This window comes from Salvelinus sp. IW2-2015, linkage group LG35 (genome assembly GCF_002910315.2).
Source record: "Salvelinus sp. IW2-2015 linkage group LG35, ASM291031v2, whole genome shotgun sequence".
Lineage (NCBI taxonomy): Eukaryota > Metazoa > Chordata > Actinopteri > Salmoniformes > Salmonidae > Salvelinus > Salvelinus sp. IW2-2015.
The window spans coordinates 9,591,131-9,611,490 of NC_036874.1; the positions used below are offsets into that span (position 1 = coordinate 9,591,131).

Below are 20,360 nucleotides of genomic sequence, written 5' to 3' on the forward strand. Positions count from 1 at the left end.
GTAATCATGGCTGAATTACCAACAGCACGAAGGGCCTAGGGTGTCCAGGGGCACTGACCTCCAGGAGGCCTGGTATTGTAGCAGTCTGTTTGTATGTAGCTTGCACTTCAATGGCATCCCTCAAAGAGATTTTATTTTATCTTTCCAACCAGGCAAAGCACTATGAAGGCACTACTGATCTCGACAAGAGGCGCAACATTCGCAGGGGGCAAAGAAATTCACAAATTCACAATTCCGGGTGAATGTTAAGCAGCTAACTTTTTCAAAAACCATTTCCATCTAATTATTTGGTCATCTACATGTTGCTAGCAAAACATGTAGTTATATATCTGTCATATTGATGTATCTAGCTATAATTAACCCTGATCAATCAAATGGATAGGTGTAAGCAATTATGATAATTACAACTGCACTTAACTAGGTGTCTTTGCTAGACAGACACATACAGACAGACAGCTGGGCAAGTGAAATAACCTTTTGTTTATCAATCACATTTGATTATATCTGAAATTATTGTGATTTCAATGAATGTCATATCAGAGAGCACACAGTGTTTCAATTTGTGACTTTGTGCTAAAAGGTCAGTACCTGTCTAGCCTGCCAGAAGTTTGAGAGGGTGAAGACTGTGGCGCCAGAGTTGAAGCCTGTCATGACGCTAGCCCTTTCAGTGAATTGTCTAGCAGAGATGTGAACAACCCCCCTTCTCTTGTTAGGAGGGGAGGGTGGGGGGGGGGGGGGGTGGGGGGCAGTTTTACAACTTTACAACCACGTTCTAAATTCTCATGCAGAGACTCTTGTCTCCCTGACCATGCAATATGGGAGAGAGAGGGTCACAGTAGAACAAGAAACTCTCTTGCCAAATTCTACTACATCCCAGAATTTGAGAATTAAACAATAAATATTTTTATTTGGAGAATGTGTAAGCGGTTGGTGGAGAAGCCAGCTACAACCCGGTCGTTTTGTTTCATGTTTGTGACCTCATGAAAGACAATACAGCCACATTACCCTAACTCTGTTTATACGGGTTCCTCAGTTACGAGGCTTGCATCTAATTCTTGTATAAAATGAATGAGTAAAGATGAAACTATTAGCGAAATGATGAAATGTGATGTTAACCTTTAAAATGAGAGAATTGGCCTTCCACATAAAGTTTAGCTAAGTCAGTAGCCACGCCCAAGTGAATAGACATTGGTTGGAAATTATGAATCAACCCCTTTTCCACTCTTGAATAAAACCTCCTTGACAAAAAGTCACCTCAGTTACAAATAATGGGAGGACATATCTCCACGTTGAAGACGGCTAATTTCAACTATATAGGCCAGATGAAGGAAAAAGGAAACCACACACTGCTCTTGATAGTATCACCGATATTAAATAAGCCGTGGACACAGAGCTACAGCGGACGCGGTAATTAACCTCTCCAAAAAAGACCTTACTGACGCTCAAGTCTCAGTCTTATCTAAGGCCTCTCTTTTGTACCTACATGTACAGATAAACCATTCGATACGAAAGTAGATCTGTTTAAATTCTTTCGCAAATTAAACTTAAGCATGTGTTTTCGCAAAACACTGATTCGGCCTAGTAACACATCAAGGAACTGGCACCCATTTTAAGCCCAAAAGCAAATTCTGTCCTATGGTTAACAACTCCTCGATTAATACCTATTGTAGGTTAGTCGAACAAGAAGCCATCTAGTATATACAAGACAAACAAAACATATTCAGAAGAATCTCACTAGAACAGAAGAACTGGCACTCAAAGAATTAATGAAAGATTCATCTGGGTATAAAACCTGCAGACAAGGGTGGTGCTGTGTGTGTTTTAGACTATGACAAATATAAGAGAAATTCAGAGACAACTCAGCAATGAACGTTTCTATAGAAAACTGAGTGTTGATCCCACACAGGTGTTTCCAAAGGGATATTTGCTCTAATTTGGAGCAAGCCCTATTAAACAACCTTATCTCAAAACCTGAATATGAATATCTTTGTTGCAAATGTGCCATACGTCCATGCTTATACATTTTACCGAAATTACACAAACCTAAAACACAACAAGGCAACTATCCAGGCAGACCAGTGGTTGCAGGAATAGGCTCAATGCTAGAGCCATTGTCAAACTTTGTAGACTCTTTTATTAAATCTCATGTGCAATCATTGCCATCATATGTAAGACTCTATAGACTTCATAAACAAGATCTCACCAATAACGGGTTTAAAGAAGACTTTATTTTGGTCACATTAGATGTCGAGACTTTTATACCAGCATTCCCCATGTGGGGGGCTGGCACACTAGCACACTATTTGGGAGACAGAGATACAATGAATATCCACCAACAAACTTCATTCTAGAGTTGGCTGAATATGTTTTGACGTACAACTATTCAGGTTTGATGATGAATACTATCTCCAAACTAATGGAACATCGATGGGCTCTACATTTGCTCCGAGCTATGCCAACCTCTATATGGTCTTTTGAAAACGTTTTGTTAATAATGAAAACGAGAATCCATTTTTGAATAAAGTCCTTAAGTGGTATCGATATATTGATGACATTTTTTGTATATGGGTAGGAACTGAAGAAGAACTGTCAGACTTTATGGCACTACTCAATGACATTGACCCCAATCTCAAATTCACTATTGAACGTGACACTAAACGTGTTCATTATCTCGATATGTGATTGAGAAATCAAATGGAACCTTGTTTACAAGTCTATATAGAAAAGAAACGGACAGAAATACTCTATTACAGGGTGACAGCTTCCACCCTGAGCCATTAAAAAGAGGACTTCCAAGAAGCCAATTTTAGAGACTGCACCGTATATGCCACTCCACAGAATGATTATCTAGAAAAAGCAGCGCGAGATGCGCATGAGGTTTCTAAAAAGAGGCTATTCGTCACAATGTGTGGATGAAGTCATAACTTGGCATTGGAAAAAACAGGAGATGAACTGCTACAAAAAAGACCCGCTAAAGCTACAGAACACTCCTGTAATGTTCACAACTACATATACTTTGAATTCGCGAAAAGTGGAGAAGGTGGTCAAGAAACACTGGCATATTTTATCATCGACCCAGCTTTGCCGGCTGAATTTAAATATCCACCACGTTATGTGTATAGGAGAGGTCGCAATTTACCGATAAATTGGTTCATGCCAACTCCAGCCACTTAAGAAAATTAGCCAAGCACTTTTACGCCCTTCACCAAATGGTAGCTATAAATGCAGAGGATGCGCACATGCAACAATATGATAATGTCAAATTTCTGTCACCCACCACCAAAAAAGTTCCAAATAAATGACATTATTACGTGTTCCACCACCCATGTTATTTACATATTAAATGTCCATGTGGCTCTGTTATGTCGGTAAAACCACCCGCTCTCTCAACAGAGAATTAGGACATAAAAGTTCAATCAGGAGAAACGACAGGGATTATCCAGTCGCTGTACATTTCAATGACATGAAGCATGACATCCACCTTTAGATTTTGTGGCATAGAGAAAAGTTAAGATATCAGACAGGAGGTGATATTAATAATACTCTGATAAAAGAGAATGTTTTTGGATTTTCACCCTCCAGACATTGTTTCCAAAAGGACTTAATGATGAAATGCCTTTGTATGTATGCTGTGAATTGGAACATGAAATGTGTGTCTCTTGTAGATTATTCTGACGTTTTTCATATGATGTACCCAATGACTAATGAACTTGCTATGTCCTCATTAGATTATACAGAAGTGTTCAATACGCCTTATTTATACACTTTGTAATATTTATGAAATGCACATTGTTATATTTGGTAGCACTTATTTATTTTCCTTTGCCTCCAACCCCCTTCGATGTGTAGAACGGATGTGGGTGGGGCCAGGTCTACATAAGGGTGCAACTTTCAAAAAATCCCAAAAGCTCTGACGAAGGCCGTGTGGCCGATACGTAAGCTTATTTAATATCGGTGATACTATCAAGAGCAGTGTGCGGTTTCCTTTTTCCTTCATCTTGTTCAATTGTTGCCATGCACCTGCAAATAAGATTGCTCAGATGTGCGAGTGCCTTTTTGAATTTGTATAACTATATAGGCCAGGAAACGTGAGAGCTTGCTCCACACGTGAAATGGTATGAACTCTGAACTATTGATCACCTAAAGAAGAAGCACATACTAAACTAGCATATATCAGACTGCAGCTGAACGTATGCACAAATCCAGTACGAGAACACTGACCGACGAGGAAGCATCTCCAGAGTGAGATGAACCTCTCAGACCACGTGAACCTCTCAAACGATGAAACGGAAGATTCCTCAAAGGAAGATGGCGACATTGACTGGGAAAACCAGAGCCTCACATCACCAGCTCAACTCTTGAAGCCAGCTTCACGTAAATACAATGCATTGCTTTTCCGAATGAGCGATCGTTAGCGACATATGTATTTATGTGAGAATAGCTTCCCAGGTCTGATAGAGACCCATGGTCCTTAGTTTTCCTTCCAAAACCCCCTTCTCTTCTCTCTGAATCTATTGTGTTATAACCAAACTGTTTTTGTTTAGTCCACTAGGGACGGTATTTACTGTATAATGTTATTATGTATTGTATATTCTGTAATTGTTTAATTACTTAGTAAATAAATAATTGAGCCAATTTGTGTACGGATTACTCATAAGTAAAGGCTGGGTTTGTGCAGATAACCAAGAATTTTATGACGTTCAGATGAGACTGATATTTGGTAAAGAATAATTCATGACTGATTGACTGCTATTGATATAAAAGATCTTCAGATCTTTAGGAGTGGATTCGGGAGATAGACACTCTATATAAACGAATGCTTCTGTGGTGCCCCAGGTTATTAATGGTTTAACTGTTGCATGGTTTAATTCAATCACAAAATCAATTACACGTTAGGTAATCAATTTGAAAATAGCATGTCATCTCATTAAAGAAGTCAGAGACACGACAAGCCCATCAAAGTTGTTTCACCATGATCAGTAAGTGTAACAATACAATTTTTGCCCTGATAAGTTGTTTTGTAATGCTTGCTTTATTTATTATAGTGGTGTTGTGTGTGTGTGTGTGTGTGTGTGTGTGTGTGTGCGTGTGCGTGTGCGTGTGCGTGTGCGTGTGCGTGTGCGTGTGTGTGTGTGTGTGTGTTAGTATTCTTACAAATATGAAAATCTGCATACTGCATTACACAGATACGGGTAAGAATAAAATTATCTTCTCTCTAACACTCTAAATGTTAGGGGTGTACTTAATCGGACTCTTCACAAAATCCAGGAATGGCAACAGCTGTTGTCTGACAGCGACCGATCACTTCACCAAGTGGGTGGAAGCAATATCCATTAAGGTCAGTAAAGGAAGAGAATGTGCTTAACTCTAAATTCCTTCTGTAACCTATTAAAAACGGTGCTTGGAACCAAAAATAGATTTTTGTTTTGTATGATACCAATCAAGAACTAGACTGGCGAGGCCACCTCAAGGTGATGATGGACATCTTCAACACCCACAGTTCTCCTGAGGCCATCTTGAGTGAAACAAGGTACGGATGTTATTGGTTATATTCTGTTTTTTTTAATTGTATTTGATGGTACATAAGACATATTTCAATATCTTACATTGTCAATAGATATCCCTTTCCTACCCCCTTCTTCAGGTTTTGGATGAACGGACCAACCAGACCCTCAAGATTGCCATGGGCAAATCCCTTGACGGTACCAGGAACGGTGGGAGGACAACCTGAAGGTAATTCTCTTTGCACACAACAGCAGCGTCCAGGCCTCCACAGAGTACTCGCCGATCGCCTGATGTACGGACGGTAGCGGCAGCTGTTGACTGAGGTAAACAATGCAATAGTACTGTATATACAATTATTGCATATACTGTAGTCTTTAAAATTTGTGATTGACTTAGTGTTATTTGTCTATTGCTATTTTTGTATAACATACTTTCAGATCACTGAAACTCCACCTGATGTGGTGGAAGTTGTCGAACCAGATCAGAACGCCTTCGAGGACCACCTTCAGGCACGGGCTGAGAAGGATGTGGAGGCAAATGACTTGGTTCGGAAGAAGGACGGAAGGAAGACGAGACCTGGGAAACCTCGCTGCTCTTTCGCTCCTAGCTGGGGTCACCATCTGTTAAGGTGAATATAAAAATCTCAGATAATAACTATTTGCATTTGCACACAAAATAACCTGACGCAGATTTTTTCTCTTTGTCTTCCTAGAGTTACCTCGGTGGAAGCCAACAATCTTCTCCAGTTGGAGTGGTTGGACGGTCGACCACTGAAAGCCTACACTTTGGTGAAGCCCATGAGACAAAGTATGTTAAGCTTTGGTTGACATTTGAGAAAGCTTATAAAAATGTACCTCCTTCATTTACCTCTCCGAATGACTATACAACTATCGATTATCGATACCCAGGAGGTATCTCACCCAACAGAGCCATTGAGTTTGTATCAGTCTGATTCTCTGTGCTCTGAGTCGGAGGGGGACCAGCTTGAGGGGGACCAGCTTGAGGTAGGTTATACCTTCAAAAACTGTTTAAAATTAAATTTCTTCTATTTATAACACTGCACTAATCCATCACATTAAATGTAACCTGTGTGTTTGCTTGTTTATGTCTCTGTCTCCGACCCTGTTCCCTTTACTCTGCTCCTGTTCTCCAGGACCTAGGGGTTCTGCCTAACACCCAAACGTGGATTTACCGGATGTCCTCCCTTACCAACCACCCTCCAACTTTTCATTACATCTATGGCTACTGTTGTTGTCATTATCTGTTAAGAAAGTGTTCTTGCTTCATCATACTGGGCACATAATACACTAGCACTGCAAACACTCAGAACAAAGAGAGCAGCAGTGCCTGGACTTTGAAGTCTCCCTCTTCAAGTCCCCCTTCCGAGATTGGCTGCCTGTTGAGAACAAGTGACAGGTAGAACCTCCCATCCACACAGCACCCACTTCCTCTCTATTCCACACACATGAGAATTCAGTATTTCAGTCTATGACTGCCATGTGAGTGTTCCAAAAAATCTGGTGAAAATAAATGAATGACACAACTGAACCAAAAAAAGATTAAAGTTTATATATTTAAATCTTAAAATATTGCCAGGTTGGTTTTCACAGCTGTTTCACAAGGTGTTTGTTGTTGTAAATTTTAAGGTATCCCTAGTTCAACATTATTCATTGTTGTATCCTGGGACCTACAATAGGTACATATATATTCAACCACAAGGGTGTACTAATGAACTATGCGAGATAGATAGATATATTTTTATCATAATAGAGGACTACTGAAATAATATTATTTCAGTGTGGATAAGGGACGGGCAGCTTAAAATAAAAACATGCCAACCAGACAAGCCAGTGTATGAATCAAACATATTTGCATATGAATGGAGTGTAAATTAGCTGACTTTGTTATCTGTAAGGTAAGTAACATTGTGTCAAGCAGATTACAAGTTTTTTTGTTGCTATTTCAGAAACGTAGCAATGTTTAAGACATGGATTTCAATTAGCTTCAAAACTGCACAAATTTCTTTCCACCCCATGGCAAAATATATAGAATTGCAGGAAATTATCTGTAGAACTGCACATTTTTCTCTCCGCCTCATGGCAAAACGAGTAGAATTGCATGAAATGTGCTATAAAATTCCTAAGTTTTCTCTCAGCTCCATGGCAAAATGTGTAGAATTGCAGGAAATTTACTTTAAAACTAAATCTAATTCTAAAACTACTTTTGCCCGCGAGGTGGAGGGGCCTCCCAACAGATTCTCGCCTATGGCCCTCAAAAGGTTAAGGCCGGCCCTGAAGTGATATGGTCATTTTTTTTCTGTGAATGCAAGGAATTATATCTTTTGAAGTTTGTAATACTACTGAGCTCTAGATATTGTAGTTTGTGTACAAATCAGAGGATGTTTCAGAGTCTCAGAGGGATAACCGTGGAGGAAGATTTAAATACATATCATAAACATTTCACATAACAGCGGAAGAGAAGTATAAATGTTCACAGAATCCCAGCTCGAAGTAGGGTGTGGCAAAAGACCACAAAACATCTCCTACGATAGGCACGTTCAGCCCTCTAGCCGCTCTAGGCTAACAATCTAAACGATGATGTAGTCTTGAAAGATTGTCAGTCTCGTAAATCCACTGGGTCAACCTTGTCTCGGTGTGAAAATATTTCCTCTGCTAAATCTTTCCCGGGGACCGTACATGGCAAGTGTGCTTAACATTAGGGAACAATCAGTGTCGCAGGTGCAAACTGCTTGCGTGACTCCCCAGCTGTTTCTGGTTTAGCAGTGAAACATGGTACCGTGCAGACCTGAACCTCACGCACACATCCCCACAATGGACAGATGCCTCTACCTGGGGTGTGAGAAAGAGCAGTTGGGTAATACACAGAAAACAGCTGAACATCTTAAAATTGCCAGATGAACAGTTTAAGATTGATATATTGTCACCTTTTCTTATTCATCTTGGCCCACTTTAAGAGCAACTAATAATGCAACAGAATCACGTTTCCTTCTTATGAAAGACTTTGAACTCAAGAGTTCATTGGTTGATCCACTATAAATCAACCTGTGTATCATAGACTATTGGGGCTACATAGACCCTTGAATGCACTATAACACATACAGTACAGTAGGATTTCTTGTCAACTTTTTCACACAACATTTTACAACGTACATAATTGTCCCATCTAAATCAATTTTGTGAATATCCTACTTTGGAGAAATCTTGAGACGAGAGAAAGCACTACAAAATAAGTGAACAATTATGAACAATACTTTGCCAGGCAAGCTGCTGGCACAGAGCATCCCCATAAAGAATTGGCTTTAGCTCCACAGTTTATCTCTGCATTCCTACTGAGAGAGCTCTGCTGGCCGCTACCCAGGGGAGTGAAATGTTATCGTGGGAGAAACCGTCAAGAGAGCACTCGCCACATAAAGCTACTGTTAGGGGCAGAGGTTAAAAAGCACCGAGTGCTAACTGATAGCAACCATTGCAATAACCATATAGTCTGTATTTACATCAGGTGGAATTTGCAAGGGCGCACCACCAGGGTGGTCCTTATCCCCACTGTGTTCTCCTCTTTGGTGTTTCAGCTGCTATCCTTCTGGGAATACAATTTACAGAATCTATCAGCTGTTACGAGACTTGCGTAAATCAAATAAAAATCTTCAAATAGTCTCCGCCCTTTGTTCTTTTTTGAAATCACGCAGCGCTCCTCCGCTATCATTTATCATCCAAAGCAAGAACAGATAAAGCCGTATGCTTATACGCAAGTGCATTTGAAACCTACATTTCCATTACTGGTATTGATAGAATAATTTACTTTTAGAGGGGGGGTTGAAATGGGTTGTGATGCTTGAGGGACTCCTGGCTGAAACCCATGTGTCATTCTCAGTCCGGGACTACAAAGCAATTTTCCAACCTGCAGATCGGTAAGAAGGAATCAATAACTCACATTCCTGATTACTCTACAGAGGAAATATAGTTTGTATTGTTTCTTCAAGACAAATGTAGGCCCCTGGCAAGATACATGGTATTTTCAGCGGTGAAGAAAGCCCCCTTAACTGGAAACTACTTTTCCCATTCACTCCTTTCATTACACCCCCAAACCAACACCTGTCTGTGCTGAGTGTTGAGCTCTAACTCTTTTTATTTGGTTTGTTTCTGTTCTTTCACTCTGGCCAGCTCAATATCACTACTGCAGTTGCTGTAATCTAAAGTTCTACACCTATTTCACAGTTGGTTTCACCTTAGCCGTGAACGGCCTTCCTGCTCTGTTGTTTCTTTGTCTACAAAAACAATATTTCTCATCCTGACAAATAAACCTAATGTTTTCTAGGAAATGCAGAGAGGAGATTCTACAAACAAATTCTTTCTAACATAAAATACTGCAGCACAATGCCCAGAATTTAATATGCAAAGGAAATTAGCGGGGTGTTGCACAGCTTCTATACAGCAAATGAGTCAAAAAACGTGTATTATGTCATATATTATATATACACTGTCATATTACACAAGGACACATTTCTATATTATGAGAAGTATCACAGCCCAGGAAGAAGGAATAGCAACCAAGGAGGAGTATAACAAAACATCGAGAAAAGATTCCTGCTATCCCTTCAGGGGAAACGTATCCTGATGATGTCAGTCACATACTGTATTACAAAACAACATTGACTGAGAGCTGCAAGGAGACTGGAATCTATCTCATCAGATGCAGGTGTGGTCATGGACGTAACTCCCCGGGTCTGGAAAGAAGGTGGAAAATGTATCTGCTGAATATCATGCCAGAACACTGACACTTTATTACACCGGAGTAGATTAACGGAAAACTGTAGTCATCATCGTAGTCTATATGATTCTTTTGTACTTTGCGAATCAGAGTGCATAAATGTTTATTGTGCCCTAGAGGCGCATAAGCAAAACTGACATTATATCTGATAAAACTGCTACCTTTCCAATAGCTGATGATGGTAAGTAGCTTCAGCTAAACCTTGTATAGTACATTTAATAACATCCAATACCTCTCTATTTACACTGGAAATCATTGCATGATTAGCACACATGTTATTGACCCACTTCATCAATCATTTGATTGAATTGATCCCTTCTTTCTGATGAAGGGCATTAACGGTCGAAACGTCACGATTTGAACTCAAATTAAACCAATAAAGCATTGAGTTTTCAATTGTGAGTTAGAGTCGCGCCTCTTCCTTCAAAACATTGAATTGATCCCACTCGCAACAATGCTGTGAAACCTCTTCACACAAAACTAACCATGGATCATTTCAAATGGACACACACATAAAAAAGCGTTCCATCCCACATGCAAGAAACAGACATCACCACTTTGTTATGTCCCTGAAACCAAACCAATACAAAATATATGCAAGTGTAAGCAGCACAACCAAACATGGAACAATAACTTGTGCATAAACACTTTTATAGCGCTGTTGATCGTGCCAACGCTAGCTTTTACAATCACCCTACATTCATTCTGCCAGTGATTAAACGTCAAGGGCACAGAGAAAGAAGAGAGAGAGAGAGTGCGAGAGAGAGTGTGAGAGAGAGAAATGGAGAGTGCATGGGAGAGGTGATTACCCCATGTTAATCCAGTATCAGCTTTCCGTGATTTGGAGGCTTCCCAGTACATTACTCATTATATGCTGAAAGGTCTGTTAAATGCAGATTAGAGGGTGAGAAGAGGAATGGAGGCAAAATTTGAACTTTCTCACGAAATCCATTCCTGATACTATCTGGCTTTCAACTGGACTACCCAAGCCTTGTTCCGTAATGATGTCCCCACTTGTCTCCTGTGCTTTCCTGCAGCTGTGCTCCATATTTCTGGTTCTGTTTCAAGCAGACTTTAAATTGAGCTATCCCCCGTAATTCAAAGGCAAAAAGCTCAAGCCGTAGACTTTTATCTGTCAAATATTTTCCACTAGTCATCATTTTGTGATGATTTTGCTAAATTCAAACCTGATGAGGCCACATACAGTATTTGCCTGTAATTTATATCTGCGTACAAAGAAAACAGTACAAGAGAATACAGTCAACTTCTACAATAAGTGCACATTGGATATGTGTGAAGTCTGTTCATATACAATGTATTTAACGAGTCCCAATTCCAATATATTCTTTTAAATTACCCTGGTTGACTGCCTGCTCTGGTTTAGTGCACACATTTACGACTGTCCTATATCATTGTTTACATCAGCAGCTGAAATTATTGGAAATGTATGGTCAAATGTTTGAAAGAGGCTCACACTTCAAAAGACAAATCACATGCCCTCTAACATGAATGTCATCACACTAAATCTAAATCATTGCACCAACGATATCAGATACCATACTTTATGACCTTAGCCAGACCTAACCAGGATCGTAATGCCCAATGACCTGAGCTGACCCTTATTACATGACCCGGGACTTACCGTGCCGAAGCCGGGGAAGAGGCTGACTGCTGAGGCCGTATCCAGGGGAAACGGGAGCTGGAACTGCTTCATGCCCAGAGACTGCTGGATGGTGGGTAGAGCAGGACGTATCAGCGTCGACAGGAGGACATTTTGACATGCATTACCTGTAGAGGAGAAGAAAGAGAATGGGCCTTGTTCGATGGTCTGTGCTGTGGTGGTTCTCAGTTAAACAAGAGTATGATATTATGAGCAAAATTTAAAATGTCTCATAGACCAAACCACCAAAAAAGTAAGATTCAAATGAGATTAAATATGAGAGCACTTGTATCTGGGGGGCTCCCGACTGTATTTGGGAGGCTCCCGAGTGGCACAGCGGTCTAAGGCACTGCATCTCAGTGCAAGAGGCATCACTACAGTCCCTGGTTTGAATCCAGGTTGTATCACATCTGGCCGTGATTGGGAGTCCCATAGGGCGGCGCACAATTGGCCCAGCGTCGTCCGGGGTAGGCCGTCATTGTAAATAAGAATTTGTTCTTAACTGTCTTGCCTAGTTAAATAAAATATTTAAAAAATCTGATATTGGTCTGCCTTCTCTAACTATGGTGACCTCTCTTCTAATGAAAACAAGGCCTCTGGACTGAGTCTGAACAAGTTATAGATAAACCGAGACAATTCAGACATAGCCTACAGAGACAAATACAGTATGATGTTAATTGGATCATGGGAATGCCATGTCAGCCTTATCCAGTTGTATTTGACTCTTTAATAATCCTTCTCATCAGCACTGTTTAAAGCTGCAATCAATATATGGAGCTTTTTGGGTGACCCGACCAAATTCACATAGAAATAAATGTAAGTTATAAATCTGTCATTCTTATTGAAACCAAGTCTAAGAGGCAGATATGTTCTATGTGCACTATTTCTATGCTTCCCGTTCTTAAGTTTTGATTTTGAGTCTTCTACTTTCGGTTTTGTACACCAGCTTCAAACAGCTGAAAATACAATATTTTTGGTCATGGAAAATACATTTCACAGCGGTTTTGATGGTACAATGATTCTCTACACTATAGTTGCTTGTTTTGCCAGAGAAACTGAAATTAGGCGAACTATTCGAATTTTAGCAACCAGGAAAGGGCGAAGCGTTTTCTGCATAGTGCATCTTTAAGAGAGAAATGTCTTAATGCTGAAACCATCCTCTTAATTACAAATATGAAATGAGTGCAATGGACCAGACAGATCAATAACTAAGAAGATTCAATAACAAGGGGTGCAAAACTGTCTGGAAAAACCAAAGTAAATACTTTTATTGTCATCTACATGAGAGAAGCCAGAGTGGGCTTTATAAGCCATGAATTACAACCATCAGAGCCTTTCTTCAACACCAGGGGATTAGAAAGCAGCTTTCCAAAACATTAGGAACTAAAGAAAGCCATTCCGTACCCATTAATTAGAACCAGGGATGACTTTTACCACAGCACATTTAACAACATGACGAACTCAGAGCCAGCATGACTAAAAGCGCAGATACCATATCAAAACACCGGCTTGAGACAAATAAAAACGATGTTTGCCACATCAAGTCCCCAGGCGATGGTAAGGGTGAATAAAAAGAAACAGTTGTAAAAAGGAAAGAGGGAGAGAGAGGGAGGGAAACCACAAGTCTTTTTTTCCCTCCGCTCGGAGGAGCACTGCCATCTGTTGGAAAGCAGCAAATGCTGATGCTCATTTGGAGACACGTCCCAGTTCTCCTCTAACAAAGCATGTCCTTCTGCAGCCATCATCCCTGCAGGATCCTCCACTGACATGTTGCCTGACGTCACCGTGGAAACACGTTGCATACAAGCCAGATTGCCGAGCAGAAATGTAACGTGCAGTTAAAACAGCCTATTAAAACAACCAGAACTGTACTCTGGTTGAGGAGTGAGGAGTGAGCTACAGTATCCATTGTGGTGTTTCAAATATAAACGTGTCCATAGAAAAAAGGAAAGAATGGATCTGGTTGTGATGGAATTGTTATACAGTAAATGTTTGCACTTACAAGAGGCACATAGGAGTCCAACATCTCAGCTCTTCTGAATGACAAAAAGCGAACAAATTACATCGGTCAATATTTGAGCCAATCTTTTAGTCTCCCCTAACAGAGTGCAGTAACTCAAAAAACAATTTCCCCATTTCAGGATGGCGTACTGAGACAAGACACTTTAACCTCATGCGTTCATTTTCACTTCCTCCGTTCCGAAGGATAACAAAGCAACACTGATCTCCCAACATGCACAAACACACAAGGAGACGTTCCATCTTTTAACACAGCCTCATGTAAGGCTAGTGTTTCAACTCCCTGACCTGAACATTATATTGGCTCATGGCTCATTGTAGTATTAAGAGTGGAGCTTGTAGCCTTGAGCAAGTCCTGTCTCTAGGTATGAGACTCTCTAGCTGTGTATAATACACTCTTAGAAAAAGGGTTCTTCAGCTGTTCCCACAGGAGAACCCTTTTTGGTTCCAGGTAGAACCCTTTTGGGTTCCAGGTAGAACCCTTTTGGGTTCCAGGTAGAACCCTCTCTGAAAACGGTCCTATATTGAAACCCAAAATAGGTTCTACCTGGAACCAAAGGGTTCTCCTATGGGGAGTGTGCAAGTGTGTTTTCATGTGGTGTGTTTTGAAACATGTGTAAAATAGATATGTGTGCTGCTCATAAATACATGTAAACGTGTACTCGTAAGTTTGTTTAATGTGTATCTGTCAACGTGTTGTGCGTCACGCGTCTTTTCATACATGCCTGTGCATGTGGGCGCCTTGCATATCGGCCCTCTTAAAAATGTCTTTATCTGGGACTAAAATCCTGCGGCAGTGTGTCGAGCGAGAGTAAAGATGTCTGAAGGACACAGACTAACGTGAATAATTAATCGTCTTCCACTGCACTCTCCAACCTCCACCTCTCCTGGTCCTGATCCCGACTGCTCTCCGATAAGATCTGTCCAAAGGGCCGAGATTCCACACAGCCGGAAAACTGCTGTCATGGATTATAGAATGTACGATGCAACGGTCTACTATTTCACAGAGCAAATATAAATCCAATTATTGGGAAATATGAGTTCAACTGCGTGTCAAAAACATTAATATCCTGATGATGTCTATTCAGATGTGTTTCACAGCATTGTGTTCTTAGGGGCTGTCTGATTGTAATTCCATGACCATATAATTACACTCAGGATCAATCACTGTAATTAAGATGCAGGGGTTACAGTGCTTTCACCCCATTTACAAAAACAACAAAGCATGTAGAAACATTGAAATCTCCTATTAATCAATAACATTTGAAGATTGGTCAGTTAGAAACACATTTATGCCAATATACCCCTAGGCTACATGTTTGTATCCATTTCACTAAGCTCTCCGCTGCATTGCTAACAGTTAGCATTTAGCTCCGGGCTCAGACTAGAATAGCCTGGCTAACACTAGAACCCCACCCTCCCAACGTAACCCGCTCTGTTGTCATGACTTTCGCGGTGTAACCTCTAATAAACACAGCTGTCTCGGAGTTTGATCCAACAATCACTTCCACTGTGCTCTGTAATCTGAGGTTAACCAAAGAGATGTTTACGTGCTCTTAAACTCCAACCGCCAGGCCAGATACACCAGATACGTGCTCTGGGCCTCCAACTCAACACTAATCCCTTTTATGATTACAGCTCACACTAGGAGACATTACTCCTGCTGAGTTACTGTCTTTTCATTGGCCTTCTTCATCCATTTGGTTCATGAAGAGGGTTATTTGCATAGGGGGCACAGGGGTATTCTCCCCCTTGATTTTTGTTTCTTTTTTCCCATCGGAAATTCTAAGGGATCAAATTCGTAGGGATTTGTAGAAGTATTATGTGACATGAGAATTTATATCATTCAAAATGCATATTCAAAAAGTTTTCAACCAAAAACATCTTTGAGGAAAACCACAAACTTGGATTTGTATTCTAAAAGTATTCTATCACTGACACAACAGCTAATTTAGCTTTGTTTATAGTTTAACATATTATGCAAACTATATTAATATCTTCATCCACAAATGCTTAAGCAACGCACGTTCTCCACAACCAAAACCTAACAAGCTTCCTTCCTCCCTTTTCCTCCATTATGCAATGACTGTCACGCCCTGACCACAGAGAGCCTTTTATATTCTCTATTTTGGTTAGGTCGGGGTGTGACTAGGGGGGGGTGTTGTATCTAGGGTGTTTGTTTCTATGTTGGCCTGGTATGGTTCCCAATCAGAGGCAGCTGTTTATCGTTGTCTCTGATTGGGAATCATATTTAGGCAGCCATTTCACCACTGGTTTTTGTGGGATCTTGTTTGTGTTTAGTTGCCTGTGAGCACTCCATGACTTCACGTTTCGTTTGCTGTTTTTTATTTTTGTGAGTTTCCTTTATTAAACATGTGGAACCCAAATCACGCTGCACGTTGGTCTGAGTATATTTCCAGTTCGTACAACGATCGTGACAGAAGATCCCACCACAACAGGACCTAGCAGCGTGCCCGGGAAGAGAAGGTATATATAAAGGAGGAGAAGACATCCTGGACTTGGTAGGAAATTATGGCTGGAGACGAAAGCCTTCCGTGGAAGCAGACGCAGGGAGAGAAGGGAGAACAGCCCCACAACATTTGGGGGGGGTGGCACATGGGGTGGTCGGCGGAGCCGAGGAATGAGCCAGAGACCGTCAGGGAGTCGAAGGAGGATCTCGATGAAAGATTCCGGCGAGAGGTGGTGGCGATGAGAGTGCTGCAGCGTGGGCGTGCTGAGGAGCGTGACACCAGTCCGGTGTCATTTACACCAGTTTCACGCATCTGGGCTCCAGTGCACCTCCCCAGTCCGTACGTCCTGTCTTTCCTCCATGTACTCGCCCTGAAGTGTGTGTCACCATTCCGGTACAATTTGTGCAGGCCCTACGCAAGAGGTCTCCAGTGCGCCTCCACAGCCCAGTACGTCCTGCGCCAGCTCCCCGCTCTCACCGTGCGGAGTGTGTCATCATTCCGGCACCATCTGTGCCAGCTCTACGCACCAGGCCTCAAGTGCGCCTCCACAGCCCAGTACGTCCTGTGCCTCCTCCTCGCACTCTCCCTGAAGTGCGTGTCCCCAGTCCAGTATGTCCTGTGCCTGCTCCTCGCACTCTCCCTCAAGAGCGCCTTCCCAGTCAGGTACGTCCTGTACCTGCTCCCCGCACTCGCCCTGAAGTGCGTGTCACCAGTCCGGTGCCACCTGTGCCGGCCCCACGCATCAGGCCTCCAGTGCGCCTCCCCAGTCCAGAGCGTCAGGCGACGGTCCCCAGTCCAGAGCTTCCAGCGACGGTCCCCAGTCCAGAGCTTCCGGCGACGGTTCACAGTCCAGAGCTTCCGGCCACGTTTCACAGTCCGGAACCTCCAACGACGGTCCACAGTCCGGAACCTCCTGAGACCGTCCATGGTCCGGAACCTCCTGCGATGGTCCACGGTCCGGAACCTCCTGCGACAGTCCACAGGCCAGAACCTCCAGCTCCAGGGCAGGAGCCTTCCTCTGTGCCGATGCCCAGTCCGAGCACGGCGTCCAGTCCAGCTCCATGGCAGGAGCCTTCCTCTGCGCCGATATCCAGTCCAGGCACGGCATCCAGTCCAGCTCCATGGCAGGAGCCTTCCTCTGCGCCGATATCCAGTACAGGCACGGCATCCAGTCCCGCTCCATGGGAGGAGCCTTCCTCTGCGCCGGTGCCCAGTCCAGGCATGGCAGTCAACTCAGCTCCATGGCCGGAGCCTTCTTCGGCGCCGGTGCCCAGTCCGGGTGCAGCGTACAACCCAGCTCCATGGCCGAACCCGTGGTCTCGGCCGCCACCGACACTAGTCACCCCCCCTACCCTCCCCAGTTGGTTTCAGGTTTTGCGGCCGAAGTCCGGAGACCTTTGGGGGGGGGGGGGTGTAATGTCACGCCCTGACCATAGAGAGCCTTTTTATTCTCTATTTTGGTTAGGTCGGGGTGTGACTAGGGGGGGTGTTGTATCTAGGGTGTTTGTTTCTATGTTGGCCTGGTATGGTTCCCAATCAGAGGCTGCTGTTTATCGATGATGGCATTAGGCATTAGTACAAGAACAAAATAATTCCAGACATAATATACTTTTGATTATTTTATTCACAATGCACTTCTTGTACATTTGACAAAAGTGACAAAACTGCGTTTCAACACCATATCGTCACTACCGACAGGCTACCCCTGTCTCTAGGTGGGCCTGTGTGTTGACTAAAGCTGATGAGTCACGAGGCTGAGCCGGCACCAGGGAGGTGACTCCACAGACCAAGGACACCAGACCAGTCACGTCCCCACTACATCAAAACTCCTTGCCCTTCAATGTACACAGAGGGCTAATGTCAACAGTATGCATATCAGTACAGGAGAGATTGACTGCATCAATTCTTGTTTCTGTGAGAAATATTATTGTGTAGAAAATTCCAAATGGTCTGTATAATCAACTTACATATAGCTCTGACAGACATACTTACCCCAGCAGACATGCCACCAGGGGTCTCTTTAAAGTAGCCAAATCCAGAATGAATTCAAGGCAACACAGTATTATATAGATCCATGATCATATAGAGCCAATAACTCCCTTCTATCAAAATATTCAAGCAAACAAATAAAACAACACGCACAGCACTTAGGCTTTGAGGCATATGTATATGTACTGATGTGTGTGTAACTGTCAGTAATGTGTGTACTATTCTTCTTATTCTCAGTGTGTCGTTCAGTCCTTGAGCTGTTCTTTTCTACTGATATTCTGTATTACGTCATGTTTTATGTTTTGTGTGGACCCCAGGAAGAGTAGCTGCTGCTTCAGCGACAGCTAATGGTGATCCGAATAAGATACAACAACAAAAAATACTCCTGTGGCTGAACACCTGCCAGACAACCAGCAGTCACAGGTCTCTGAGAGCTAATACATCACACCTGACACACATCCTACATCATAACCTCTTTCCTAAAGGACACATTAACAGTCTGCTCACAATGTCACCTGGCTCCAAAACAAAAACTCTCTGTAACACTTTACTTAAAGCCCGCAGGTGTAATGCATTGTAATGCAGTTATAATGCATTATAAGTCTTGTCATCAGCATGATGTATAATGAACCCCTTATGATGTCAGAATCTCACTCTATAAGGTTTGCAGTGTAATTTGCTGCGGCAAGAATCAATGCAATTATTCATCTAACGTGAGAATGTAAGCCAGCGATGTGAAGAGCACTTGAAAGGAAAGCACTCCTGCTTTAAGTCTGCCTAAGCCTCTCATCAAACACGAATCTAATGGAAGAAGTCTAATTCCTTCATTTCTCAAACTATTCTAGACAGCATATCAAGCGGCTCTCAAAGCCGACCGTGAGCTAGCTTTGTCCTTCTTTGAATTCCTTCGCTATAAACACATCAGCGAGAGTCTATAAAACATGTGAGATGAAATCCAAACCTTGGACTTTCAACCCCACACATGGATCTAGTCTGGCAGGATGGATCATGGCTAGGGGGAATAGACACGGTGCCTAGGGCTTATCCAACCGTGTCAAATCTAGTAAGTGTGGAACTTCACACTTTCCTTCCTTTTACGTTAACCAAACCATCCGCTCCATCTCTGAAGATGATGTATGCACTGCTAATGCCACACAAACACACGCACACACACAAACTCACCGAAAAACATGCTGCTCTCCATGACTCCTTAGACATAGGGGTCTGTATGTCCTCTCGGATGCCCTGCCAGGTTGTGTGTGTCCATGGGCAGCAGCCTGGGCATGTCTCACACACTCTTTATGTGTGTTTGTGTGAGTGTGTGTGTGTGCAGCTCTGTAGTCCGTCTCTCTGTCTGCGTGTCGTGTCTGCAGCCGTTACCGTGCAAAGCCGGCACCCTCCTCTCACAGTGGTCTGTGTCCCCCTCCTTCGTCTCTCTCGCTCTCTCTTTCTCTCCACACACTGCTCTCTCTCTCGTCTTGCTGGTTCTGCCGGTCTCTCCTCCCCTCTTTTCTCCTCCCGTCCTCCTGTACAATCTCCTCTCTACTCTACTTGAGCGCTGGCCCTTCTGCGTGCTTCTCTTCTCTCCAAGGTGTCTATCTACATTTTCCAGCTACAGCCTCGCTCTCTCTCTCTGGGTTTCTTCTCTGTCCGTCTCTTCTTTGTTAAATGTGTAAAACTCTCCCCGTCGCGTCACACTTTCTATATATCTTTCCCTCCTTTTCTCTCCTTTTATAACTTCTTCTTTACTCTTTCTTTAACTACCTATCTTCCTCTGTTCTCTGTTCCTTCTCTGTCTGTTTCTTACTTCTCTCTCTCTCTCTTCTCTCTCTCTCTCTCTCTCTCTCTCTCTCTCTCTCTCTCTCCTCTCTCCTCTCTCTCTCTCTCTCTCTTCTCTCTCTCTCTCTCTCTCTCTCTCTCTCTCTCTC

General features: G+C 42.6%; 1 protein-coding gene across 1 annotated transcript in view; it reads right to left on the reverse strand.

Annotated features, from left to right (window-relative positions):
- LOC111958831 (zinc finger protein 385D-like) overlaps positions 1-20,091 on the reverse strand; it is a 42,498-nt gene extending 22,407 nt beyond the window's left edge. Inside the window, exons 1-2 of the mRNA XM_023980118.2 lie at positions 19,615-20,091; positions 11,936-12,081 (exon numbers count right to left, since the gene is read on the reverse strand). Of these exons, the coding sequence (XP_023835886.2) occupies positions 11,936-12,081; positions 19,615-19,636 (168 nt within the window). The 5' untranslated portion in view covers positions 19,637-20,091. The remainder of the gene's footprint in view (positions 1-11,935; positions 12,082-19,614) is intronic.
- Positions 20,092-20,360: the final 269 nt, after the last annotated feature.